Source organism: Scatophagus argus, chromosome 23, assembly GCF_020382885.2.
Source record: "Scatophagus argus isolate fScaArg1 chromosome 23, fScaArg1.pri, whole genome shotgun sequence".
Classification (NCBI taxonomy): Eukaryota; Metazoa; Chordata; class Actinopteri; family Scatophagidae; genus Scatophagus; species Scatophagus argus.
In genome coordinates, this window is record NC_058515.1 from 11,096,904 (window position 1) to 11,119,157 (window position 22,254).

General features: G+C 42.0%; 2 protein-coding genes across 2 annotated transcripts; one reads left to right on the forward strand and one right to left on the reverse strand.

The window, feature by feature from the left end:
* The first annotated feature begins 428 nt into the window (after positions 1-428).
* On the forward strand, positions 429-5,939 carry tm4sf5 (transmembrane 4 L six family member 5). The gene is made up of 5 exons (XM_046380385.1): positions 429-905; positions 2,071-2,151; positions 2,999-3,138; positions 4,433-4,625; positions 5,421-5,939. Exons 1-5 carry the CDS (start codon positions 732-734, stop codon positions 5,436-5,438), a joined length of 606 nt encoding a protein of 201 aa, XP_046236341.1. The 5' UTR covers positions 429-731; the 3' UTR covers positions 5,439-5,939.
* Positions 5,940-17,850: 11,911 nt separating this feature from the next.
* Positions 17,851-22,252, reverse strand: mettl3 (methyltransferase like 3). The gene is made up of 11 exons (XM_046380379.1): positions 21,979-22,252; positions 21,214-21,404; positions 20,628-21,071; positions 20,297-20,472; positions 19,888-20,101; positions 19,618-19,805; positions 19,055-19,093; positions 18,849-18,957; positions 18,675-18,740; positions 18,436-18,548; positions 17,851-18,343 (listed from the first exon to the last, which is right to left on the reverse strand). The coding sequence occupies exons 1-11, from the start codon at positions 22,079-22,081 to the stop codon at positions 18,229-18,231; spliced, it is 1,758 nt and encodes a 585-aa protein (XP_046236335.1). The 5' UTR covers positions 22,082-22,252; the 3' UTR covers positions 17,851-18,228.
* Positions 22,253-22,254: the final 2 nt, after the last annotated feature.

Sequence of the window (22,254 nt, forward strand, 5' to 3'; positions counted from 1 at the left end):
TTGCTCCCTAAAATATGTGCAAAGCAAAATATCTTATTTATTAGCTTATATCTTGGTTTGGATGACAGATATTTGTAGAATGGTTTTACATATTTCTCATGTCTGTGATGCTTTAAATTAACACACACGCTCATTAATTTACTCCTCACAGTGTGCCAGTCAGGTAGGTTTTGTATCTGTGGTTGCTTGACAAAGATTTTATTCGGCCGAGCCCTCTTTTGTGTTTGCAGTAGGCCATAAATAGAACAAACAGCCTGATATCACCAGGAGCTGGTATCAAAGGGCATCCAGCTGCACACAGAGCCCCCTAAAAACACACACAGACACCCCCTCCTTCCTTTTTTCTGTGTTCATTTGCTTAAGCTTTAAGCATTTGTAAATAAGTAGTGTACGTTTTGTTTTGTCTCTCTGTCGAGGGGGGTTCATCTTTAACAGGGAGCCTCGAGAAGAGACAGAGGCCTGAAACCAGATTACAGGCAACCACACCAGTACCTGGCCTTTGTTCCTTCTCTCTTTCCTGCTGTAACTGTCACACTGTTTGACTTTCGCAGCGTGAGAGGGGTGAGCTTCTCGCCTTCATGCGCCTCCTTCTTTTGTTTCAGCCCACATTTCACCGACCTGCCTCTCACTTAAAGAGGGGAAAAGATACTCGCAGTGAGAGTAGAGAACGAGAGGAAACAGCAGCAAATAAGAGACAAACGGGTAAAAGAAATAAATAAATTTAGAAAAAGATGTGTTGCACAGGGAAGTGTGCCCGCCTGGTGGGCCTGATCCTGCTGCCCTCAGCGTTCATCTGCATGATCTCCAACCTGCTGCTGTTCTTCCCCGATGGGAAGCAACAGGAAAATGATCACATCTCCCTCCAGGTCTGGCTCATGGGGGGGCTCATCGGAGGAGGCCTCTTTGTGAGTAATGGATTGTGGTCTGTGTAGATCTACAAGTCTGGTTTGGCGTTTTATAGTTTGTTTTATTGGGCTTTTAGGCCGTTAACTCACTGTGTAAACTTGTAAAAACCTTATTGTTTGCTTTTATTAAGTTTTATTGTTTCGTGGATTAATTATAAGACTTTGTTTTATATAGAAGTACGACATAATTTTGTCAAATAATTTGATTTTGTTTTGGCTTCATTTGTAATAACTTTATTCTGATTTTTTTTCACTACTGCCTTAAAAGTTTCAAACTTTGTGCAGGCTAAAGTTACTTACACCCCGATTCTTCCCATAAATAATTCTTAACAAAACTTAAATTGTAGTCCATATCAGAAACTAGCCAAACCTTACCTTAAAATATTATTTTATATATTATATATTTAAGCCAAAGAGGCAAAATTTACTTAAATAAAATAGATTTCACACACAAAAACATATAATGAACTAAAGTGATTATGCTGTTATCGGTTAAATCACCACAAAATAGACAAAATGTTTGCTTTATACTAAGCAGGGACAAGATTAAAATATATATATATAAGTATAATGTATGAATGCATATCACAGATTTTTCAAGCTTTTTTTTTTGCACTGAGTAATTGTATTTTTGATACTTTTTACTTAAGTAACATTTACACATGCTTTATACAGTTTTTGACTTAAATGATCTGAACACTCCTGCTGTACGTGCATGACAGAGTTTTAGGGGAAACTTTGACTGATAAGTTTTGTCTGATCTCATGTACAACGTCATTAGCTGACATTTTAAAGGCTGCCAAGGACAGTAATTAATTAATAAAAAATATTATCGCATAAAGAGACCTTTGAGTTGTGTAGGAGGACATTTATCTTTATTACTCTGACATAACAGCTTGGAACAAAGATCAGGAAGTTTGATTTTCTTTACACCTCTCAGCTATGGGGATGTCAGTGCCTGCTGGGACAAGAGAGAGAACTCGACTCACAAATATTTGGTTTAAGAGATAAGAGAGCAGAGACACACACACAAATGCAAATGCAGAGGCAGGCATGTGTGTACTTTAAATGCTCTCAAACTCTTGCTTGCACTTAACACACAAACACATGTGCAATGTGTCCTGCTTGATAAATGAGAAAACATTTTGTATTTTCCACTTTTCAGATGCTGTGCCCAAGCTGCTCGGCTATCAGGGCTGGGGGCAAGGGTTGCTGTGGAACAGGCTGCTGTGGTAATCGATGCAGGGTGAGTAAAGTCATTAAGAGGATTTACATTTATTATACAGCAAGTGAGTGTAGGGGCTGGACTGATTATGATCGGTTATAAAAGGCAAAGGCCACGGCGATGTCATCTCAGAGACTGAAGGAAAAACTAGAATCATGTGTGCTTTTTAGCAATACAGCACATAGACATGTTAATTAAAGTCTTATATTTAATGCACTGTGAACAACACTCACTGCTCCTACATTATACAGTGAATGGTAAAGAAAAGCAGTGCAATCTGCCTTTAATTTCTCTGTCATATTTTATAATTTTTTGATTTATATTACTGTGAACTCATTGTTGATTACATATTTTTTAAATTGGATTGTGACAGTTTCACCTTAACCTTGATCTTCATAAGTCAAGTTTCTCTTACTACCACATTTCTGGGTCCTCCTCACTGGATGGATTTTGCACAGCTGACATGAAGATAGCTATTCAATCGCGGTATCGAACGATTCCACTACTGAAGCCAGGCTGCATGGGTGGGGGAGCCAGGGTAAATAAAAATTCTGCTGCATATGGTGGAACAGTTACAAACCTTGGTTAAGATTAAAATTATTTTATGTGACTCAGATTTTATGAACACTACACCCGTGTAATAAAAACACATTTGGGAATATGAACCGTTTAAGCACATAGAGGCTCATGGGGACTAACTCATTCTCTACCATTTAAGGCACGTTGAGGACATAAGGGAACTTTTTTGAGCTAAATCCTAAAAATCCGACCCCCCCTGAAGTGGAGGCCCTCTTCAAGGCCTTGACAGTAACTCACACGGTCGAATGACGAAATGGCCAAATACAGTGTGCTCATGTCTCTCTTTCAGATGCTCAGTTCTGTTTTCTCCTCTGCCTTTGGGCTGGTTGGAGCAATCTACTGCACCAGTGTGGCGTCAGCCGGTCTGGCTGTTGGACCCATATGCCAGGTGAACGGTGTATGGGAATACCCCTTTCAAGACCTCGGCACGTGAGTGCTTCTCCCAGCAGTTCAGCTGATGTGTCTCTGCACTTCTTTATCTCCAACAGATTTACAGCAGAGATGTTTCAGTTCATGGTTCTAAAAATAATAATAATAAATGCAATGTTTCTAAAATCCAGTAGGGGGCAGACTGAGCAAGCACTTAGTTTGCCTCACAATAAGCTGCTACTCTTCTTGTCAAGTCCTAATGCACAGAGAGGGAATTTCTTTTTTAGTCTGATGATAGGTCATATATCATCTGCAGATTACGGTTCTTGACCTTTTCAGATGAGGAACACTTTCCCTCGTGCACTCGCTGGCAACTCCAAACAACGTGACTCAAAATATGGACCAGCCAAATGCCAAAGCTACAGGGATAACACGAGCAGCACTAATGAATCATTTTACCAGCTTATAGGCAGGTTAAAATGAATCACCCGACAGAGGCCCATCAGGCAAATGGGACAAGTGTTAACAAATACGAGCACCTTGTTAATATGAGCTGCAGTTTAAAAAGGGCAGCAGTGCTTACAGAGAGGGAACTAAGTTTGATTACACAAATGTAATCAAGCTCAGACCATCCTTCCTCCAGCAAACCTCAGTTTCCCCTTTTTTTTCTGCATGGGCGTCTGCTATGCTGAGCTCCTGTTTGCTACCGTACTTATCCTACTGTGCACAGCGAACAGACTTTAGTCAGTCACACAGCATCTTTTTCTGTCCAAGACGATTGTAAATTCTAACAGTTATTGATTGGACTTGAGTCTTGAAATATTCAAAATACGGAAAACACAATCTCACCACTTTAATCAAACTCACGACCTTCAATAGAGTTCAGAGTTTTCCTTCTTATGATGTTACTGTAGACTTTTTGAGCACATTCAGGGCTTTTCCATATCAGTCACTTAAAATAGTTTGAGTTGTTAAATGATTTTGCAAAACATGACTATTTCGTTAGATGAGAGGATCAGCATCACTCTCTCATATGTGAGTGTATCAGTCTTCTCACTTAGCAGCAAAGTTAAGAAAGTGCATTTCCCAAAATGTCAAACCATTCCTTTAATTTTCCACGGTGAATCACTTTCTAACTAACAAATGTACCATTTTTCCAGCTAAAAAATTCTCTCCTCTCTATTTTCCATGTGCTTCCTTTCTGCACTGCTCACTTGTTCCGCTCACCATCTCGCTCAGCCATCACACTTTCTCTTCCCGCAACCCCAAACTCGGCCTCCTCCACATGTACTTTCATTAATGCTGTGTGTGTCTTGGACGTGGCTTATGCTCTCACCGCTGTTCTCCCTTGCAGAGGTAATAGCAGCTACCTCGTAAACCAGACTCTGTGGTCGATCTGCGAGTCCCCCAACAATGCCGTGATGTGGCACGTCGTTCTCTTCTCCATACTGCTGTCCATGGGGTTTCTGCAACTTGTGCTGTGCGGCATCCAAGTGATCAACGGTTGTCTGGGATGCCTCTGCGGAGACTGTCGTGACAGCAAAGATGTAAGTGAAGAAATAAAGCCTGCTGTATCAAACTGGAACAATCCATAAAATAACATAACCTGTACAAAGTGGTTTAGCTGCTGGGACTGAGCCAACCATTCTTCTAACTTATCCTCATATGACTTATAGTCTTTTACAGCTTCCTATTGTGTTGCTTAAGTGCTGTTTTGATTGCACTTGTAGATTTCTATCAGGTCCGTCACTGATGAGAAACAGGAAAGGGAAAAATGTTTTGTAGCTTTAATCCTGTTTTATGCCTTCAAGGAAGAAAGTATATTGGGATTGTAACAAGAATTAAACAGGAAAATGGATCTGAATAATTTGACAACTGGGACCACATTGTGTGATTTTATATTCTTGTTTGGATTCATTTTAGAACCGTTTCCAGGTTCAGTGAAAAGAGACATGACACAGCAATTATTGATGTGACTGCATAAATGCTGCCTACAAGGCTGAAAAAACAATTTCTAATTTTGCACATGTACTTTTGAACAGGAGAATCTGCTCAGGTTGAAGATTAAACTCAGATTTAGCACATGGTTGAACATATAGAGAGAAAAAGGGGCTAAAAATGTTTTTGCTGACATGCTTATGGAGTCAAACGCTTTTCATATGCGCACTAAGGGATGTTGGTTTGAGGGACGCAACCCTGCAGGATTCACAAACTTCCTGTCATCCAAAATGTCTACTCATTAACATGAAGCTTACATTTATTAACAGTTCTGTCAGCCAACTGAGAGCTCGCGCTTTCCATCCCACACATGAAGTTAACATGTGACTTCTGTCCTGTTGCAGGATGACAGCGGATTGTAACCGAGATCATCACCTGGTTTCAAGAGCCAGGAGGAACTTATGCATTTCATTTGCTCTGTGTGAAAGATCTTCGGCTTGTCTTTTGATAATCTGACACTTTTGTTTTCACCAAAGCGTGTTTCTTTGATGACTTTATATCAAACTTTACCCCATTACTGCGTCAATTTGATTCTAGCTGTGGGTTTATGTGTTGTTGCCTGACTTATTTTTGTTTGACTTCCCGGTTAAAATAATTACTGAATTAAAAACTCATTTCAGCACTGAAGACTCCAGAAGGGACATGCATGGATTAAAGTGTAATTGTAAATAATTATTTATTTTTATTTTATATATATATAACAAATGAGGCAACATCATATAACTGATGAATTAAAATATTTATATCTATTAAACATTGTCTACTATTTAGCCATGTTTTGTGATCAGAATAGTGAAATTCCTCAGAGAAATTCTGTGTGTTCTGTATGACGATTTACCATTAAAAACTTATTTTCTCCACTCTGTGTTTTTTTGTGTGTGAACTTTGCTGCTGTTTCTTCTCACCTACTTTATGGAAACCTGTGCACCAAATGTGTCACTTTATAACTCCGATTACCTGAAGCTGAAAAAGTTTTACAGAATCGCTGTTAGAAGATCTCAATTACTCACCTCAGACAGCCAGATCTAACAGGATTATTGTGTGTCCAGACAAGGTCAAAGGTCAGGACGCCCCCTGTGGTCACTGCAAACACTGCAGCTGCATAAACAGCGCGCAGTCTGGACCGCCAGCGCCTGTTAACACAGGTGCAGGTTAAGCTCATAATCTTTTGTTGCCATGGTGCAGTGCTGCTTCGTGGTAATTGTTACCTAACTTTAAAGTTAAAAGCAGAGCTGCTCCCAGGTAAATATAGACACAGTCTCTTAGGACCAAACAACCCAAAGCTGCTGCTCAAAGCTAAAGCCAAAGTCTCTGGCAGTACAGATAAATACATTTAGATTTACCTCATTAATAATATCTTTTCTCGGTTTAAACTCCTTCTTAGTAACAGCCTGATTCCAATTCTTTGCAAATTTCAACTGAAATCTTTCTTTTTCATACTGTTCTTTTGCTCACACACTTCAGGACGGCTGTGGAAATAAGACTCAACACTGTGGCCATCTTAACTAACTGACTGGCCAGCGCAGCTCTCTTATGTAACGCACAGCACAAAGTGAGGAAGGAGCATAAGTGAGAAGAATCTGGGCTAGAAGAATGGTGGGACAAAGGGAGGGAAAACGGGAAGGGGGCCCAGTCTCAGCCACTTCTCATGCAAATCATAGTTCCTCTGAAAGAATCCAGGGAGGCAAAGAAAAAGCTCTTTAATGTGGTGGAGGACAAACACTCATGTAGGTGAGGCAGACTCAGAGAACAGAGAGAGACTCCTCAGAAAACAGAGACAAGAGGAACACCAAAAGCAAACAAAAAGTCATCTGTGCACAAAATCCTTCTGTTATATTCGCCATGTGCACTTGCTCAGACGCTGCGGTGAGGCCACCATTTCGAAATGTACCCCCTTTTCCCAAAATCGAGCCCCTCCTCTCTGCTTGATCTTATTCACGCTTGACTGACATAACAAAAGAGGAAGGCAGAAGAGAAAAACATGAGCCAGAACTGGCCAGAGCGAACCAGGCGAGTGAAAACAGGACGACAGATCCATCTGTGCAGAGTGTGACAGTCTGTGCTCCTCTGCGAATCTTACTTACACCCACAACCGCAGCCTCGTTTCAAAGCAACATGTCATGCTGTCAGACGCACGTAAGCGATACTTCAGCAGCGTCCACCGCCCAATAATTACCTGAGCCACGAATGACCCAAGCTGGGCCGCAAAGCAGACAGTCAGGTACATTCAGCATGTCTGAAATCGGTTTATTTACCACTTTGTCAGCATGTCTCAAATCGATTTACTTTTAAACTTTACATTTCTACCTTTCACTTAACTTTCTGATTGTTGAGTTGCACTTTTACACCTCTCTGCAAAAGCGTATTGTTTCAAGTTTTAGATAAAGCGGCTTGACTTTTTATTGCTCGCCACACTGCACTGACGTTCAGCCAAAAGAAAAGGACATTTTAGAGCGGGATCACACACAAGCAAAGCCTGAAAAGTAGGAAGATGGGTCTTAAAGATGCTCGTAGCACCTGTATAATCAAATAACCCTTAAACGTGATATTTGAAAGTTGGACCACACATTATTACCCACAAGACATTGCGTCACTTGTTTCTTTTTTGCATCATTGCTTAATTGCAGCAAACCCAAGCCAGACAAATCGCACACAGTTTCAGTTTAGTTTTAGTATGTACTGCAGCTGCTCTCACAACATACATACAAATCCACCACTTCTATAGTTGCTGCTCTTTGCCCTCAAATTGTCTGTTTACTACACCCAACATTATCAGCTGATTTGCATGGCAACCCCCCCGTGCACTTCAGGGTTAACGTGATCACTGAGAACAGTAAATGTGTCGGGATTTCTCTTGATGACGTAAAAGCAGGGCATAGTAAAGAAGTGTGAGATAAGTGACACACTGTATGGAGGGGAAGCAGAGGCTGTAACTGGCCACAAGTGACCTCAGCCAGTCTGTCCCGGTCCTGGCTCCACAGAGGCATGCCAACATCAACAGAAAATCAACAGTCTCTGGGTGTGGGAATGTCTGGATGTCTGAGTTCTTGGGGTGGGGGCCATGTGATCACTCACACAGAGGACCAAACAGGTTTGATCCTGCAAAGACTCCATTTGAGTTTGGTCTTTGATTTTTACTGCCTTTGTCTTAATGTTTTTACCAGGGCTGAAAAGTAACTATAGGTATCTTAGCGTTCATTATGATCACCACCACCACCACCATCATCATCATCATCATCATCGTCCTGCTGTCCAAGTCAGCCAATCGAGACCCTCCCCTTATTCACTGAATGTATAAAAATGTCAAAATGCAAATATTTTCTCCTTCTTTAAAAACTGTTGAAAACTTGTAAAGCTTAAAAGATCATTTCATCAGTTATCTCCTGATGCCACACAGCACGTGCAGACTTTTTATTGCAACTTACACCTTTTTATTGTACACTTTTGATGGTTTGAACCCCTTCTTGTAAAATGCATTATTTAGACTCAATTATATCAGTATAAATTTTGATGCTGTGGCATTTGAGCAGGTTGAGTTAAACCATTGTGAGACTTTATCATATTTTGTTTTGTTTTGTTTTGGCGAATTCTCTTGTCCAACAACCATCTTCCATTTTTTACACTTACATTTTTCTTTGTTTGATTGCACATACATGAGGAGCAATTAGAAGAAAAAGTTGTGATGGTTGTCTCTTAGGTCAGGCTGAGTATTTTTAGATTATGGATGGGCCACCTTTGACCCTCTCTTGCCTCGTGCTTCCTGCACTTTCACAGCGATGCTACTCCAGTCTCTCGGTCAGTGGAGCAGTGGCACTGAGGGATTAAATTACCAGAGGACCAGAAATTCACAGGGGATGATGTTAGTATTACGACAATGTCAGTTTCCACTTGCCGCCCAGTTGGTCCCCGAGCTGGGAGTGTCTGATATCATGATCGCCCTCAAGGCCAATGAGACAGTAGGAGTGGTTCACTTCCTGATATCTGAGCCTCCTCTTGGGCTCATATCTGGCTAATAATCATATTTGGCAGACTGACAGGGACGCTTGTCACCTTACAAGGAGAGGAACGAGTGTTACAGCAGAGGCACCTCGCGACTCTCTGTCAAGCCGTGACAACAATCTCAGTGCAAGTCTGGGACCTGTTGCACAATAAAGAAAGGACTGTTGTTTAATAGGCTTCTGCAATTGCCAAGTTTCATTTCATAAAATGAGCATCGAGGAAGCCTAAATTTGTAATGGGGAAACGAGTTTTGAATCACTCTGTGATATCTTGCAAAGATGAGACGATTAGTTATAAAAACTTAGCAAACTGCGCGCAATAAGAAAGTTAAGTCAGTTATTTGGGCTGAGAACAATGTGTCCATCCGAGCCTGCTGCTGTTAATCATCCTCACAGAGTTGATTTAAAATTAGAGACAAGGTCGAACCAAAGCGAGCCGTCCTTCACCCACATCCACAGGTGTAAATCTGGGTGCACATGCACGTATTGCATGTGAACTCGGACACGTCTTTGCGGGTAAGACTGGACACTGACACCAGCTAAGCACATTTTTGGAGAGGAATAGAAATTTTTGAATACATGTTTGTGATTTTGAATAATAAAAGCCTTGGTTAGTTTAAATGCTTTTGGACTATAAACATAAAACAAGACACAGTCATGAATATCAGATTAACTGCACTTTGTGCAATCTTAACTGATAAGAATAACAAGCCGAATCTTATTACAGCCTGTAAAAGTTCATCTACATGTATTTCCATCATACTGAACACAGCTGACAGTCTCATACGGATTCAGTGTGAAAAATGAAAAATCTACTTGTGGTTAAGTCTCTTTCGAGGTTCACATAACAGAATCGGCTTAAGAAATGTGCCTGCTGTTACACAGACTGTTTCCTGGGTGATTTCTAACCAGCAGGCGCAGACTCATTCTGAGAACTCATCTGGGTACATTTTGACCAGGACAAAGCCCTTAATAAGCCTGTAACACATGGCCAGAAAGCTAATAAAACGCAATAAAACCATCAAATGCCTCAATTACTGCCAAGCTTTTCTGTTCATCTCTCTGCATTTTTCTTTATGGAGAGGGCATGTGTAAATATTCTTGTTCAGAATATATTTAGTCATTTTTTAAATTTATTTTCCAGGTTTTGCCTCCAGACAACATGAGAAATTCTTTCATTTCCAGCTTCATGTTGGTGCAAGTTCACAAACGTGGACTGTCTCACGTCCTGGCTTGGGATCTGGCTTCCGCGAAACATGCTGATTTTTTTTTTTTTGAGCTGATGAAATTCAAGTCTGTTTTGACGTACACTTTGCTTACAGACACGAGAGGACAACAACATGAGCCAGCAGGCTGCAGCCTGCAGCCAGTTCATTGTGACTCATTCTCGAGAAGCGCTGCCGACAAGAAAGCAACACCTTTATTCCTTGAAAGCATTGAAGTGTGCCAAGAAAGTTGCTTGTGTATGCCCTTTGGCACTCTTTATGTCTCTCAATGTGACAGCAGAGATTTTATGAAGTTTGGCAGACATGACTTACTGAGTGTTGATTCATATTCAGGTCTTAGATGTCTGCCATTACTTTGTTTGTGTTTGAAAATATAAAAAATAAGTACTGCAGGATCATATTATGTAAATTACAAAATGCACAAAAGATTATATGAAAAATAAATGAAAAAGATTAAGCAGCGCAGTGCTTGAAGTGCAATGTGCTCTGATAATAATCCAGAATATGCGTTTTAATGTAATGCTCTGAGTCCGACATGAAGTGCTCCTCCTGAGGGACTAGAGTCTGTGAGGGTGGAGCACCTGAGCCTTGTTGATGAGGAAATTCAAATACTCGCTGAGTTCATAAGTGAAATCTTGTGGGTCATGTGTAACTGTTAATTCTTCTCAGTAGGTCTGATCCACTTCAAGCTAAAACCCTCTCACTCTAACAGGATAGGTAGGGATTTCCTCCACGGCTACGTCTCGCTTTCCTTCACTCAAACACGGCTGCCTCATCGTCACATTTTTAGAAATAAGAACAGAAAATAAATTACACATTTGTGTCCTGAACAAAAGCAGACATGTGACTTGATAGTCGGGGCCAACTGTGGTAAGACACTGTGCTGAAGGTCACGCCAAAGTTTTGTTTGCGGTTAAACAAGGAAAATATCTTGTTCAGTCGGTAACTGAGCACAACTCAGGTTGAAGCCACCAGTCCAACCTTCTCTTGACACGAATTATGTCTGATACTGTGTGACTTTACACATGCTCACTACAATACCATATCAGCTGTTTCACAACAGGATGTGTTGAGTAAGTCAAACAAAATTATTGCATAATCATAATAATAATAATAATAATAATGATCATTCTTTTTATCGTTTTGAGCATCGTTCACACATAAAACACAACTCAAACTGCTTTGCAAAGTAATAAAAAAGGACTATTTCTATACATCCTGTTTCTGCCAGCAAACTGTGACTTGTAGACGACCTGTAGGAATGAAAAAAGTCCTTCCATGAATCATAACGAGGTGAAAACATCACTTCATCAGTGATTCATGCACTTTTACCACCAACAAGGACTCAGGAGTTAAAATGTGATTACATCTTAAGTTTAGGAGGTCAAGTCACCCTAATTCACAAGTGAGCAATTCTGACCTGTTTGCACATGTGACCTCATCTTTCATGATCTTCACACTACAGAGAGGGTAAGCTATTTATACACTGGAAGCTATTTCAAATTTTCTGTTATCTATTTCAACAAATATGCCGACGAGGTGAAGGCAAAACAAAGTCAAGCATGCAGGAGGAAGTCTGAGTGTGTGTGTGTGTGTGCAGTACGTGTGGGACTGGGTGAGAGGCAGCAAATGAGGAAAGGAGAGCTGAGAGGGAGGGTAGGGAGAGCAGGCGGGAGGAAAGGCAAAGGGGAGGGTGGGGGAGAGAGAAAGCAGGCGTGTCAGCTCACCATGCACCGGGGATTAGCTATTTAAAGTTGAGCCGCCCCGCGCCACAGAAACCTTTCCACACTGCCGACAAGGACGCACATTTGAGGACGCACGTTTTGAAGAGGGGAAGCGACACAAAAAACACAGATGAAAGTGAGAACAGTCTGAACTTATCAGCAATATCAATATTCCTGCGCCTGTCCTCAAGTCTACGGGTCTATCTCAGCAGGTAGGTACTCTGTCTTCTAGACTTCAAGTAAATAGTAAGCTTTGTGAATGCAACTTGACCAGAGTTCAGGGTCTGTTAAGCACTGGTGAGGGAAAATAAAGGGTCGAATGTATGATATTGAGCCTGTCTTATCAAAGCAGCTTTAGTGTAGGGTTGTTTTCTTGGTTTTTGGAGCAGGAGGTGTGTCAGTGGGAGGGTTCCTTGATTACAAATAAGCCTAGTCTAGTATGCTGAGGTCTTTTTTTTTGCAGGCTACTGTGCTGTAAAAACTCACTTGTCAAACTTCATTGTGCACGGCTGGATAAATCACCTATTATTCTCTTTAACTGTGCAATCGGACGGTTTAATTGGGATCAATGGCTGGGCCGAGGAACACGTTTTACAGTGAGCTAAACCTTCAGCTGCATCATCTTTATGCTTTGGGATGCGCCACCCTTAAATAAGCAGATAACGAGTGTTTCCTGTCATAAATGATGTGTGTGGTGCTAGATGAAAGCTCAGATTATCCTGTCTGGAGCAGCCTCTCATTCGTCCTCCACCAGCGCGCACACAAAGGCCTCCTGCACACGCACCTGAAAGCAGCACGTGAAACTGCAAAAGTGAATTAAAAAGCCAAACATGACAGGTGTGGAAGAAGTATTTACTTGAGTATTAGAGGTAATACTACCTAGCATACACATAGTTACAGGTTGTGGAGTGTACTATAGTTACTAGAGGGGTCAGAAAAGAGGGCGGATATTGTAGTTTTTCTTTTGGCAGAAAGTAGGATAGTCTATATGTTTCCCAAACCAAATTTATATCTTATTTCAGCCTCACTTTTGCATCAAAAAGGAAACAGTTCCATCTCTTCGTCGCAGTTTAATTAACGTGTTCCACGACGGCACACATCAGAAGTTCCTTTAAGATATTAAGTTTTAATTTGAGCAACTTGATTTCACCAACGTTGCAAATCATTTTTTGACATGTTTACAGGGACAGCATTTTTCTAAGAGGAGTGTCCTCCCTCACAGCCCCAATGACTCACAATTCCTGAAACGTTTGCACTCAGAATTTTAGTAAAAGCACAGAAGGATAAGCAGATGATGATGATGAAGCATTTCAGTGTTAAAATTTTATATATATATATATATATATATATATTATTGGATTATTTGATTGATGAATTTACATGTAAGCTGCATGTTAATTGTGTAGCTGTTTTGACTGTGAAATCTTCAACAGTAAAGTAACTACAGCTGTCGAGTAAATGTAGTGAGACATATAAAGTAGCATACAACAGAAGCAGAAGTATCACAAAAGTATTTTTACACACATTGTACTTAAATTACTTTCCCCCAATATCCAATATTACTGCCATTGTTTGCGGTGTGACAGCTCTGTGGAAACACCTTAAAAGCTGCTTGATCCACTGGCTGTTATGAATATGAATGAAAGCAGATTGCATGCAGCTATTACTGTACACACACACACACACACACACACGCACTTGTGCAGATATGCATGCACAGAGTTGTGTGTTTGTAGTCCAGCCTGGCAGGCCTGTGTAAGGCTTTGTGTTGAGTGCAGTGCCACGGGACTTTTTCACAAAGCCCCAGGGACTGACTGTAAAATGGGAGCTCAGAGGAAATGTTGAGCTGTGGGAAGATTTTTATCACATCACTTTAAGTGTTTGTTCTCTTCTGCTGGATTTAACGTTACGTTTACAAAGCAGAAAAAGGCCTGCAGTGTGGACTGCAGAGAGAAACATCTGACTGATGTTTAGAAATGGAGACCACGTAGGGATTGTGATCGGTAAACACATTCAGGTTGTTTCACGCTCCTGCACGTTTCCCCGTAAAGACACATGCACAGGCATGTATGCAAATTTAAGAAAACCTCAAGCCAAAACCCACTTGCTTATGTTTCTCTGGAAGGGTTACGTAATTTCCAGCTCCATCAACAAGCCACCGCTGACTGAACAAGGAAATCTACATTATTCAGGTGCTGCACATAGCACACAAGAGTGAAAAAGAGGTTAAAACCCGACTTCAGACCTTCACTTTTCTCCACCGTTTCTCTCACTTACACTGTCACTGGACTTGTCCCTGTCTCATCCTCTACCTCCTATCTATCTCCTCTTCTTATTCCGCCTTTTCCTTTTCTCGCCATCCTCTCCGGTCAATGTAGGCACTTCCTGGGCATGTTTGTGTACGTGCGTGTTGGCCATCTGAGGTTGTTTTTCTCCTCCAGGCTCCCAGGCTGCTGTGTGCTGCCAGACCCCTGCAGCCAATCATGATCTCGGCCCAAAATTCCTCACCACTGACCACGGCCTTAATATTGTGTGTGTGTGTGTGCGTATGTGGAACTCATGAGCTGGTCAGCCATGTCTGTCCCTGCTCTCTTTCCTTCACAATGTGTGCTATACTGTGAGTTCTTATTTCACAGCCTCTAAACTGACCCAACCATAATGGACTCACTGTGTCTGTAAACGGGTTTGGATTTCACAGCCACACCTGCGTGAAAATGAGAAGGGAGGTGCATTCAATCGTTAAGAGGCAGAGGAGAGAAAAAAGGAGCTTTTCTATGTGAATTTATGCGAAAAGGAAAAAAATAAGAGAGAGAGATTGTGAAATCCCTGCCTGGCTGTTCTGTGATGCAGCTGAAGTAACTCAGTGACTCTGGGCATATGTGTGAGCTGTCACGTCTCTGTGAAACTGAGTGAAGCAGCAGGAGGAATCAGCAGTAAACAGTGGAAAAAAAGGAAAAAGACGTGAGACAAAAACTGTTCTGAGTGCTGCAGTCACTTGTTTGCTGTTTGTTATTAGGTCTACAAATCCTTCTGGCTGTGATTAATGAAGCATGTTGCTTAGCGCTTTATCGCACTCATGGCTTTTCTCAGAAGAATGCAGTAGGTTTTATTTAGAAGTGCCTCTTTGTTTTATTTCGCTGTTTCATGTCTCTTTGTGGTCATTTTGCCTTTTTGTGGTTGTATTGGATCTTCTGTATCTGGATAGGTGAACTGTCACTTTTTAGCTGTTGTCTTATTTTCATAAAAGCTTTATATAATAATAGGTAAGAAGTCCACATCTCACTGAAAAATCCTGGTGTGTGCTCTCTGTAACACCATCCACCTCGTTCTGTCATCCCACAATTTATTGCTTAATGTCATAAGGTCTATTTTAGTTTTTAGTATTTTAGTATTGCTTTTTATTATAATGGAAGAACTCCTAAAATAGTTTACATTGTGTGTTACGTCTTTGTCCACATGGGACAATAATTTTGCTGTTACTCACCAAGTACTTCCACTGTTTAGTAGGCTGTTTTATTTGGTTATTGATCATGTAAATAGATAGATAGATAAACATTCAAGCTACACAACTTTTCTTTCACCTCAAAAAACAGTTACAATAGAAACTATCAAGATCCACAGCCTCCTTCTGCTCCATTTCATCTGACCTATTTCTTAACCTGATTAGACTAAAATAAACTAAAAATACTTTTTTTCCACTCAAAGTAAATACCAGTCAGTGCTGGCATGTGGAGCTGCCTTTATCTTATCATTCAGATGTGTCACAGATAACGGGACGGTCCTCTGGGAAATTATGAATTTGACTGACTTTGTTGGTCCGCGAATCAGATCCCCAGTACCTGCAGCGTTAGATCAAAGATTGGGTGTACATTCAGGACAGATCGAGAAGCTTTTAGTGTTTTAAAAAGTGAAGCGTCAGTTGAGCAATGTATCTGCCTGTCAAACAAAGCTTGAGTACATCATGTGACCTTTGTTTGGTTATCAGAAGAGGGCTTAACAATTCCTCTGGCTGCTGTAACCCCATTGACGTCCTTTTCTTGGATTAGGCAGCATGGAGGATGACGATGGCTGACTGGCTTGTTGCTGGGACACTGTGCCATTCAGTGATATTGTCGGCTTACATTAGGCTCGCCTGTCGCTGAAGGTGCAGGATCATAATTCCATTAAACTGCGACCTGGTGAGGAGACGCGGAGCTTTCAGCAGGCACGAACACTCAGACACGCTGTCAGAGTGATAAAGCAGCTCAAACAGAAGCTATTAAAAGTTAGCATCCAGGAAGGTTTTGTATTATATTTCATGTTTGAGAGGAGGTCTGACATTGTTGCAGTTTAGTGGCTTTTACTGTTTTGTCAAAGGGAACCACTAAAAAGGTCCATAAATTGTGCTGTCTCCTCACTAATATGCATGTCTCTGTTCACTGCCGTCTCCCCACAGAAGTCTCTGCTATGGGTGTGAAGATGCTGCAGTGTTTTCCCTTCTACAGACGCTGTAAAGAGCGTTGCAAGAGCAGGCAGTGCCCCCCAGCGGCAGGTGAGGAGCAACTACATCCTGACAATTTAAGATAATCGAATGAAGTGCCATTTCATGATCGAGCGGTCAGATAAAGCCTGACTTTCTGTTCCTATTTTCTGCCCCTCAGTTCCCATTGAGGAGACGAAGCCCCGCCTGTGCTCCACCACATCCTTTAGTAGCGACAGCGAAGGAGCAGGAACCCTGAGTCGGGGCTCCCAAATATATTTCTCCACCAAGGCCAGGCTGTCTTTTAGGCACCAGCTGGACAGCAACATCAACGCAGTGGATGCCACCTACTGAGTAGGGCTGCAGAGGAGATAAATGGACTCCAGTGTCAAAGTTATCCACTGGTCATTCATGTTTGGAGCCTGAGGTGCCAACCGGGGAGGGGGGGGGGCTGATAGCAGAGTTAACACATCTGTCATCACCTGTTAGATGTGATCAACAGTAGTTCTGCACAGCCACAGTTCACTTTTTAACCCGTCGTTGCTTGCCGTGCCCAGAGAACTCTTGATGACTAATCAGATTCAGCAGGGAGGGAGAGGGACAACAGACCGAGACGTTCAGAAGACTGTGTTGAGCAGAGTGGATCCACTGCCCAGATGGACATTAGACGGATGAGAGTGAAGACAACACAGACTTGTTTACAACAATCACAACCAAAAAGTGCATTACTTTTGGAAGATTTTTTTTTTTTTTTACTGTGTTTAAATTTCTTTTTTAACTGCCTTTGTAGGGAAAAAAGCATTTTTTTAGTTAATGACCCATGTGAACCAGGGGATGTTGCACAAAGCAGGATGAGGGAGTTAACCTTCAAAGTATGATGAAGACCGACTCCATCATTGGCAGTCATCATCACGAGTGACTGAATCACATATTTAAATCTGTGATATCAGAACGAGGACCGGGTTTACTTTCTAATCCTGCTCTGCAACTAAACTCCTGCACGCTAACAGTGACAGCACCCTAATTTTAAAACTAACGCAAAGGGGTTGACTCTGTGTTTAATATTTGCAGACCAAGTTACAGGATGCACAGCTGTTATCTTTGCCTGTTAGTCCCTGAGTGCACAAGCTGCACAGCGAAACATATTTCTATTAGGTATTTTGTTTGCCTCCAGCTTACAATGGCTAATTTCTTTCTTTAATATTTTCGGAATTAAAGAAAACTCTAAGTTGCATTTGATATTAAAATATATTTTCTTTTTAACAAACCCTAACTGCTGAATTGTAGGATGAACAGGGTTGTGTATTTGCCTAAAATGAACAGATATGAATGTAAGCGCTGATCCCAAATGACTGTGAAATATCTGCTGAAATTTGAAACTTCAATGTTTGTCCTTTAATGCAAAAATAATGATCAGCTATGAAAATCTGAAGTACATCAAAATACAAGTAACTTTATAGTTTACTGACAAAATAACAAAAAAATAATTCAAAAGGTCTCCGTGTTTTTATTGGTGAATGTGGAGTTTGCTGTATTAAATATGGAGATGTCATACAGTCATGCACATAAAACTCCCAAAGTAATTCACATCATGTGTTCATGTGGTTTTAGTCATTTCTTAACCAAAGCGCGATGTATCTTGTTGACAACAACTACTTCAGAAATTTGCTCATCAGTATGGAAGAAACAGAGCAAAAACAGTCGATAAACAAACCTCTCCAGACGTGTGACCACTGATAAAATCATCACTGCATGTTTTTGGGTTTGGAGATGACGCCGTCTGGGTACCGCTTCTTAAACCGAGCCACGACCTCAGGATCCAAGAGATGGATGCCATCGAGCTGGTTTCCAAGAGTTATCCTACAGGTGGAGGGGGAGGAAAAGATAAATCGCTGCACATGGTATACGTAGAACAGTCACTTTAAAGCATGAAAGTATTATGGATATTTTACCAGTTGGGCTGGACGTTGTGGGGTCTACCAAAAAGCTCGATCTTCCTGGTGCCGGGCGACAGTCTCTCTATCATGCCGTAGATCTCATCTGGTTTGTGACTGGTGGAGCGGACCTGGATAAGAGTTTTTGAAAAGTAATGAAGAGATAAAATCTGTGTCATATTACAGACCTTTTCAGGCTGTGTGAATAATAAGGGCGTGTAAATACAGTAAGTGTGACAGGAGATGCAACCATTTACCTCGGCCACGATGACGTCACAGTCCAAACCTCTGTTAAAGCCCTGAGGGTTTCCCTTCACACCCACCTAGAGAGAAACAGATCACACATTTTTCACCTTTTATCTCACACCAGAAAGACTAAGCCTGTAGCAGTTCAATATCTTGCATCTTGTTATGAGGCTCAGCATGCACACCAGACAGTGCTCCTTCCCGTGGTTCAGCCAATGGCCCGTCCTTCCTGTGCGGATGATTCTCTGAAGCTGGTTAGTTTTCACCCAAATGATTTCATCCACCCGCTCGTAGCTAAGGGGGGAGGGGGTTAAAAAAAGAAAACGAATCAAATGGTGTCCTGACAAAATGAGTTCTTGATGGCAGCTGATGCAGAGCAGAAAAGACTTACCCCCAAAGACTGAGACACTCTCTGCCCAGCTCCATAGCCCTGCAAGACAAGGAAATGGGCAGCTGAAGAGCAGACGAAACTATAGCTGGATGTGCAGAAAGGCCCTGCTGTTCACGGACTAAGTATTGCAAGACATAATAATACAGCTTGATGACTGAGAAAGCTCTTACATTTGGGGGGAAAAACTGGAAAAACTGGGAAAATGTGACTAAATTACAGCTTTTTTGGCAAGCTATCACTGCAAAACAAAATAAAAAATACTTTAAAGAAAACAAATAAATAGAAAGTAAATAAAAAGAAAAAGAAAATAAATATAGTAGTATACACAGAGTATTATTCCAAATTTAGATCTTTGGTTGCTTAAATAGTTGTGGTAAGAAAAAGTATATTTTGTTCAGGTATGTCGCTGAAAAAATCTACCAGGTATTGTAGTCTTTATTTCAAAGACATCTTGATATTGTAGTACAATAAGGAGTGAATGTACACAGAGCTGTTCCCTGTTAAAATCTAAAACTATCCTAAAGTTGAAGAACTACTTCCCGAGTCTGGATTGTTGTCGTTACCTGCCAGTGACCCAAAGGAAAAGGAAGCCGTCATCTTGTAGGATGGGGATGTTGAGTTTTCTCATCTCATCGTCAGTCAGTGTGCCATAGGGCAGCTCCATGTGGATATCCCACGGAGGGTCAGCCATCACCACAGCAAACTTACCCAGGATGGAGACGTCCAAGTAGCGGATATCACAGCAGATCCACTGCAAGGAGAAACACAGCCTCCATCAACATCCATCCGTCTCAAGCTCACTTGCCCCGTCTTCTTTCCTCATCCCTCCTCACCTGTGAGGGGAACAGTTTGCCCACGTTGCTGTCTGCGTCCCCTGCATGGAGTCCGAGCTCCGTGGTCCCGGCCTGGGGCCCCAGTAGGCTCCCCTCGGCCTCTGGAGGGCTGTCGATCTCATAATGGACATATTTGCAGGTGTCCATGTGGAAACACGTGTTGAGGAAGGAACAGTCGCCAAGGCTCTCGTCTGTGTGCTTGTTGATGATGCGACTGAATGAAAGGATGGGAACCAAAAAGTGAACAAGCTACATAAACATGTTGCGTAATGTCATTTGATTTTAACACTTCCAAAAAACTAAACCACAAAACATAGTCTACTTTTAGGATTGAAAGTGTGTCATAGGAAGACTTGGGGTGACTTCAACACAGAAAAGAAGTTATAATTGCATGCTGAACGACACTGACCGGAAGTGTAGTTTGGTGCATGGCTGAGGTGTGTCCCCGGAGCGTACACAGTCCTCTTTGGTCCCGTGGTCGCAGAACTCTTGGACTTGAGCTCGGCCACGAGAGCGAAACTTCTCCACGATGGACTGTTCCTTAGCTGTGCTGGCATTAAGCAGCTCCAGAATCTCTCTGCTCACCTAGGCATGAATAACATCCATATTGCAATCACAACACCAGCTTCAGCTTTGCTTTAAATTTAGCTTGTTACGACAATTGGTTTTAGTTGATTCAATTGATAATTGGTGCTGAAGAGACAAGAGGAGACATTGGTAGACCTCCTCATCCTTCCTACCTTCTTGCTTTGCTGCTCTTTAGTGGACTGTTGGTTCAGGAGGCTCTCTATCTCCATGTCCACATGAGACGATTGGCTTTTGCTGCTCCTGCCCTTCTTCTCTGCACCACTCCCTGATACCGACGGCCCTGCCAACTGTGTGGAGGAAGAAGAGGTGAAGGAAGTGTGAGGAGGAGAAGCAGAGCTCTGAAGTGAGGGCGAGAAGCCTGGAGCCCTTTTGTGGTGGGTTTGTTCTTCTGCTTTTCTCTTGACTCCACTCCGCTGGGCCCCGGCTCCAGACCCGATCATGGCCCATAGTTTTGTGTGGTCCACTGCTACCACAACTGAGGAGGAGGAAGTAGCAGATGTGGAGGATGAGGCGGGCTGCCGGACCTCAATGAGCTCCTGAGCAGCGAATTTCAGCAGCAGACTCTGGATGCACCCATGACTGACAGCTGCTTCAGACTGTTGGCGAGAAGCAAACAAAAAATATAACATGAAGTTGTGTAATGATGCAGCCAAGCTCAGCATAACATTTTTTTTTAATTTTCTCTATACAACTGCACTTTTTGCAACATGCAATTCTATGCTTAAGGCAAAGACTCACGCTGTTAAGTTCATTTGTAATGGCAAGGGAGTCTGTTGGCAGCGAAAGACTCAGATCAGAGAGATATCCCAGCAGCCTCTTCTCTAGTTCAGGGTCTGGTGGTTTTTCTGTCTCCTCCTGAGGTTGAAACGGTGTGGACGGAGCCGGGCTGTCACTCCTGGCTGTGGAACCATCTGTGCTGCTTCCACCGTCTAACCGAGAGGACACAACAGTGGTCAACACCTTAAGTTTGAGGAGGTTTACAAGCAGATTTTCCAAATCATTTAGATGTCAGATCAAACGTTTTCCATAACTTTAAGTCTTGTTTGACAATATTCATGGCATTTATTTCACAATGAAAATAACTGGTTTCAAAGCCATATCACGGTCTAACTATCAAATAGGAAGACAAATGCACTGATTTAGAGCTCACTAGAAAACCAAACTATTGAATGACAAACATGACTCACTTGGAATCGTGGAAGTAGCCACGTATATTTTAAGATATCTGTGCTATAATCAATTTCCAATTAATCATTTAACAAGAGATTTAAGCTGAAAGTTTGACAGCTTGCCAACTGCTAGCCTCATTTTCCAAATTAGCTGGTTAAATTAGGCCATTTTAACACTGCGCAAAGAAACCCAAACACGGATATTTGATCTAATTATTAACACTTTCGAATGAAGTAATTGAATGAATACTCCAGGATCACTTGACAGCAAGAGCAATCGTTACTTGCTGCTCTTCCCTGCCCGGTTGGTGCCCACTGTTTGCGCCGAACGTACCCGCGGACAGTTGTGCAGGATCTTTCCGCCGCCGTTGCAGCCTCTCCCGCAGGGAGTCCAGCTGCTTCTTGTGCGCCTGAATGTTGCTCCATGTGTCCGACATGACGAGCTGGGATCAACCCTGATAACAACACGGACACCAGTCACGTTCTACAGCATTTAGACAAAGTTGAACACTGCCCGCCTTGTGACTTAACGAGCCAAGCTTGTAGCGTAACGTTACAGGCCGAAAAAGTGTCGGACCAGCATCTTGAATGAGATTGAACGTTCCGGCTG

Bases quoted from the DNA above. Each gene is read 5' to 3' on its own strand.
- tm4sf5 (XM_046380385.1), top strand. From the start codon at position 732: ATGTGTTGCACAGGGAAGTGTGCCCGCCTGGTGGGCCTGATCCTGCTG. The intron at 2,152-2,998 runs GTGAGTAAAGTC...TCTCTCTTTCAG, and splicing joins GCTGTGGTAATCGATGCAGG to ATGCTCAGTTCTGTTTTCTC. The intron at 3,139-4,432 runs GTGAGTGCTTCT...TCTCCCTTGCAG, and splicing joins CCCTTTCAAGACCTCGGCAC to AGGTAATAGCAGCTACCTCG.
- mettl3 (XM_046380379.1), bottom strand. From the start codon at position 22,081: ATGTCGGACACATGGAGCAACATTCAGGCGCACAAGAAGCAGCTGGAC. The intron at 20,102-20,296 runs GTCAGTGTCGTT...CCTTTCATTCAG, and splicing joins TGCACCAAACTACACTTCCG to TCGCATCATCAACAAGCACA. The intron at 18,958-19,054 runs GTAAGTCTTTTC...CTCCCCCCTTAG, and splicing joins GAGTGTCTCAGTCTTTGGGG to CTACGAGCGGGTGGATGAAA.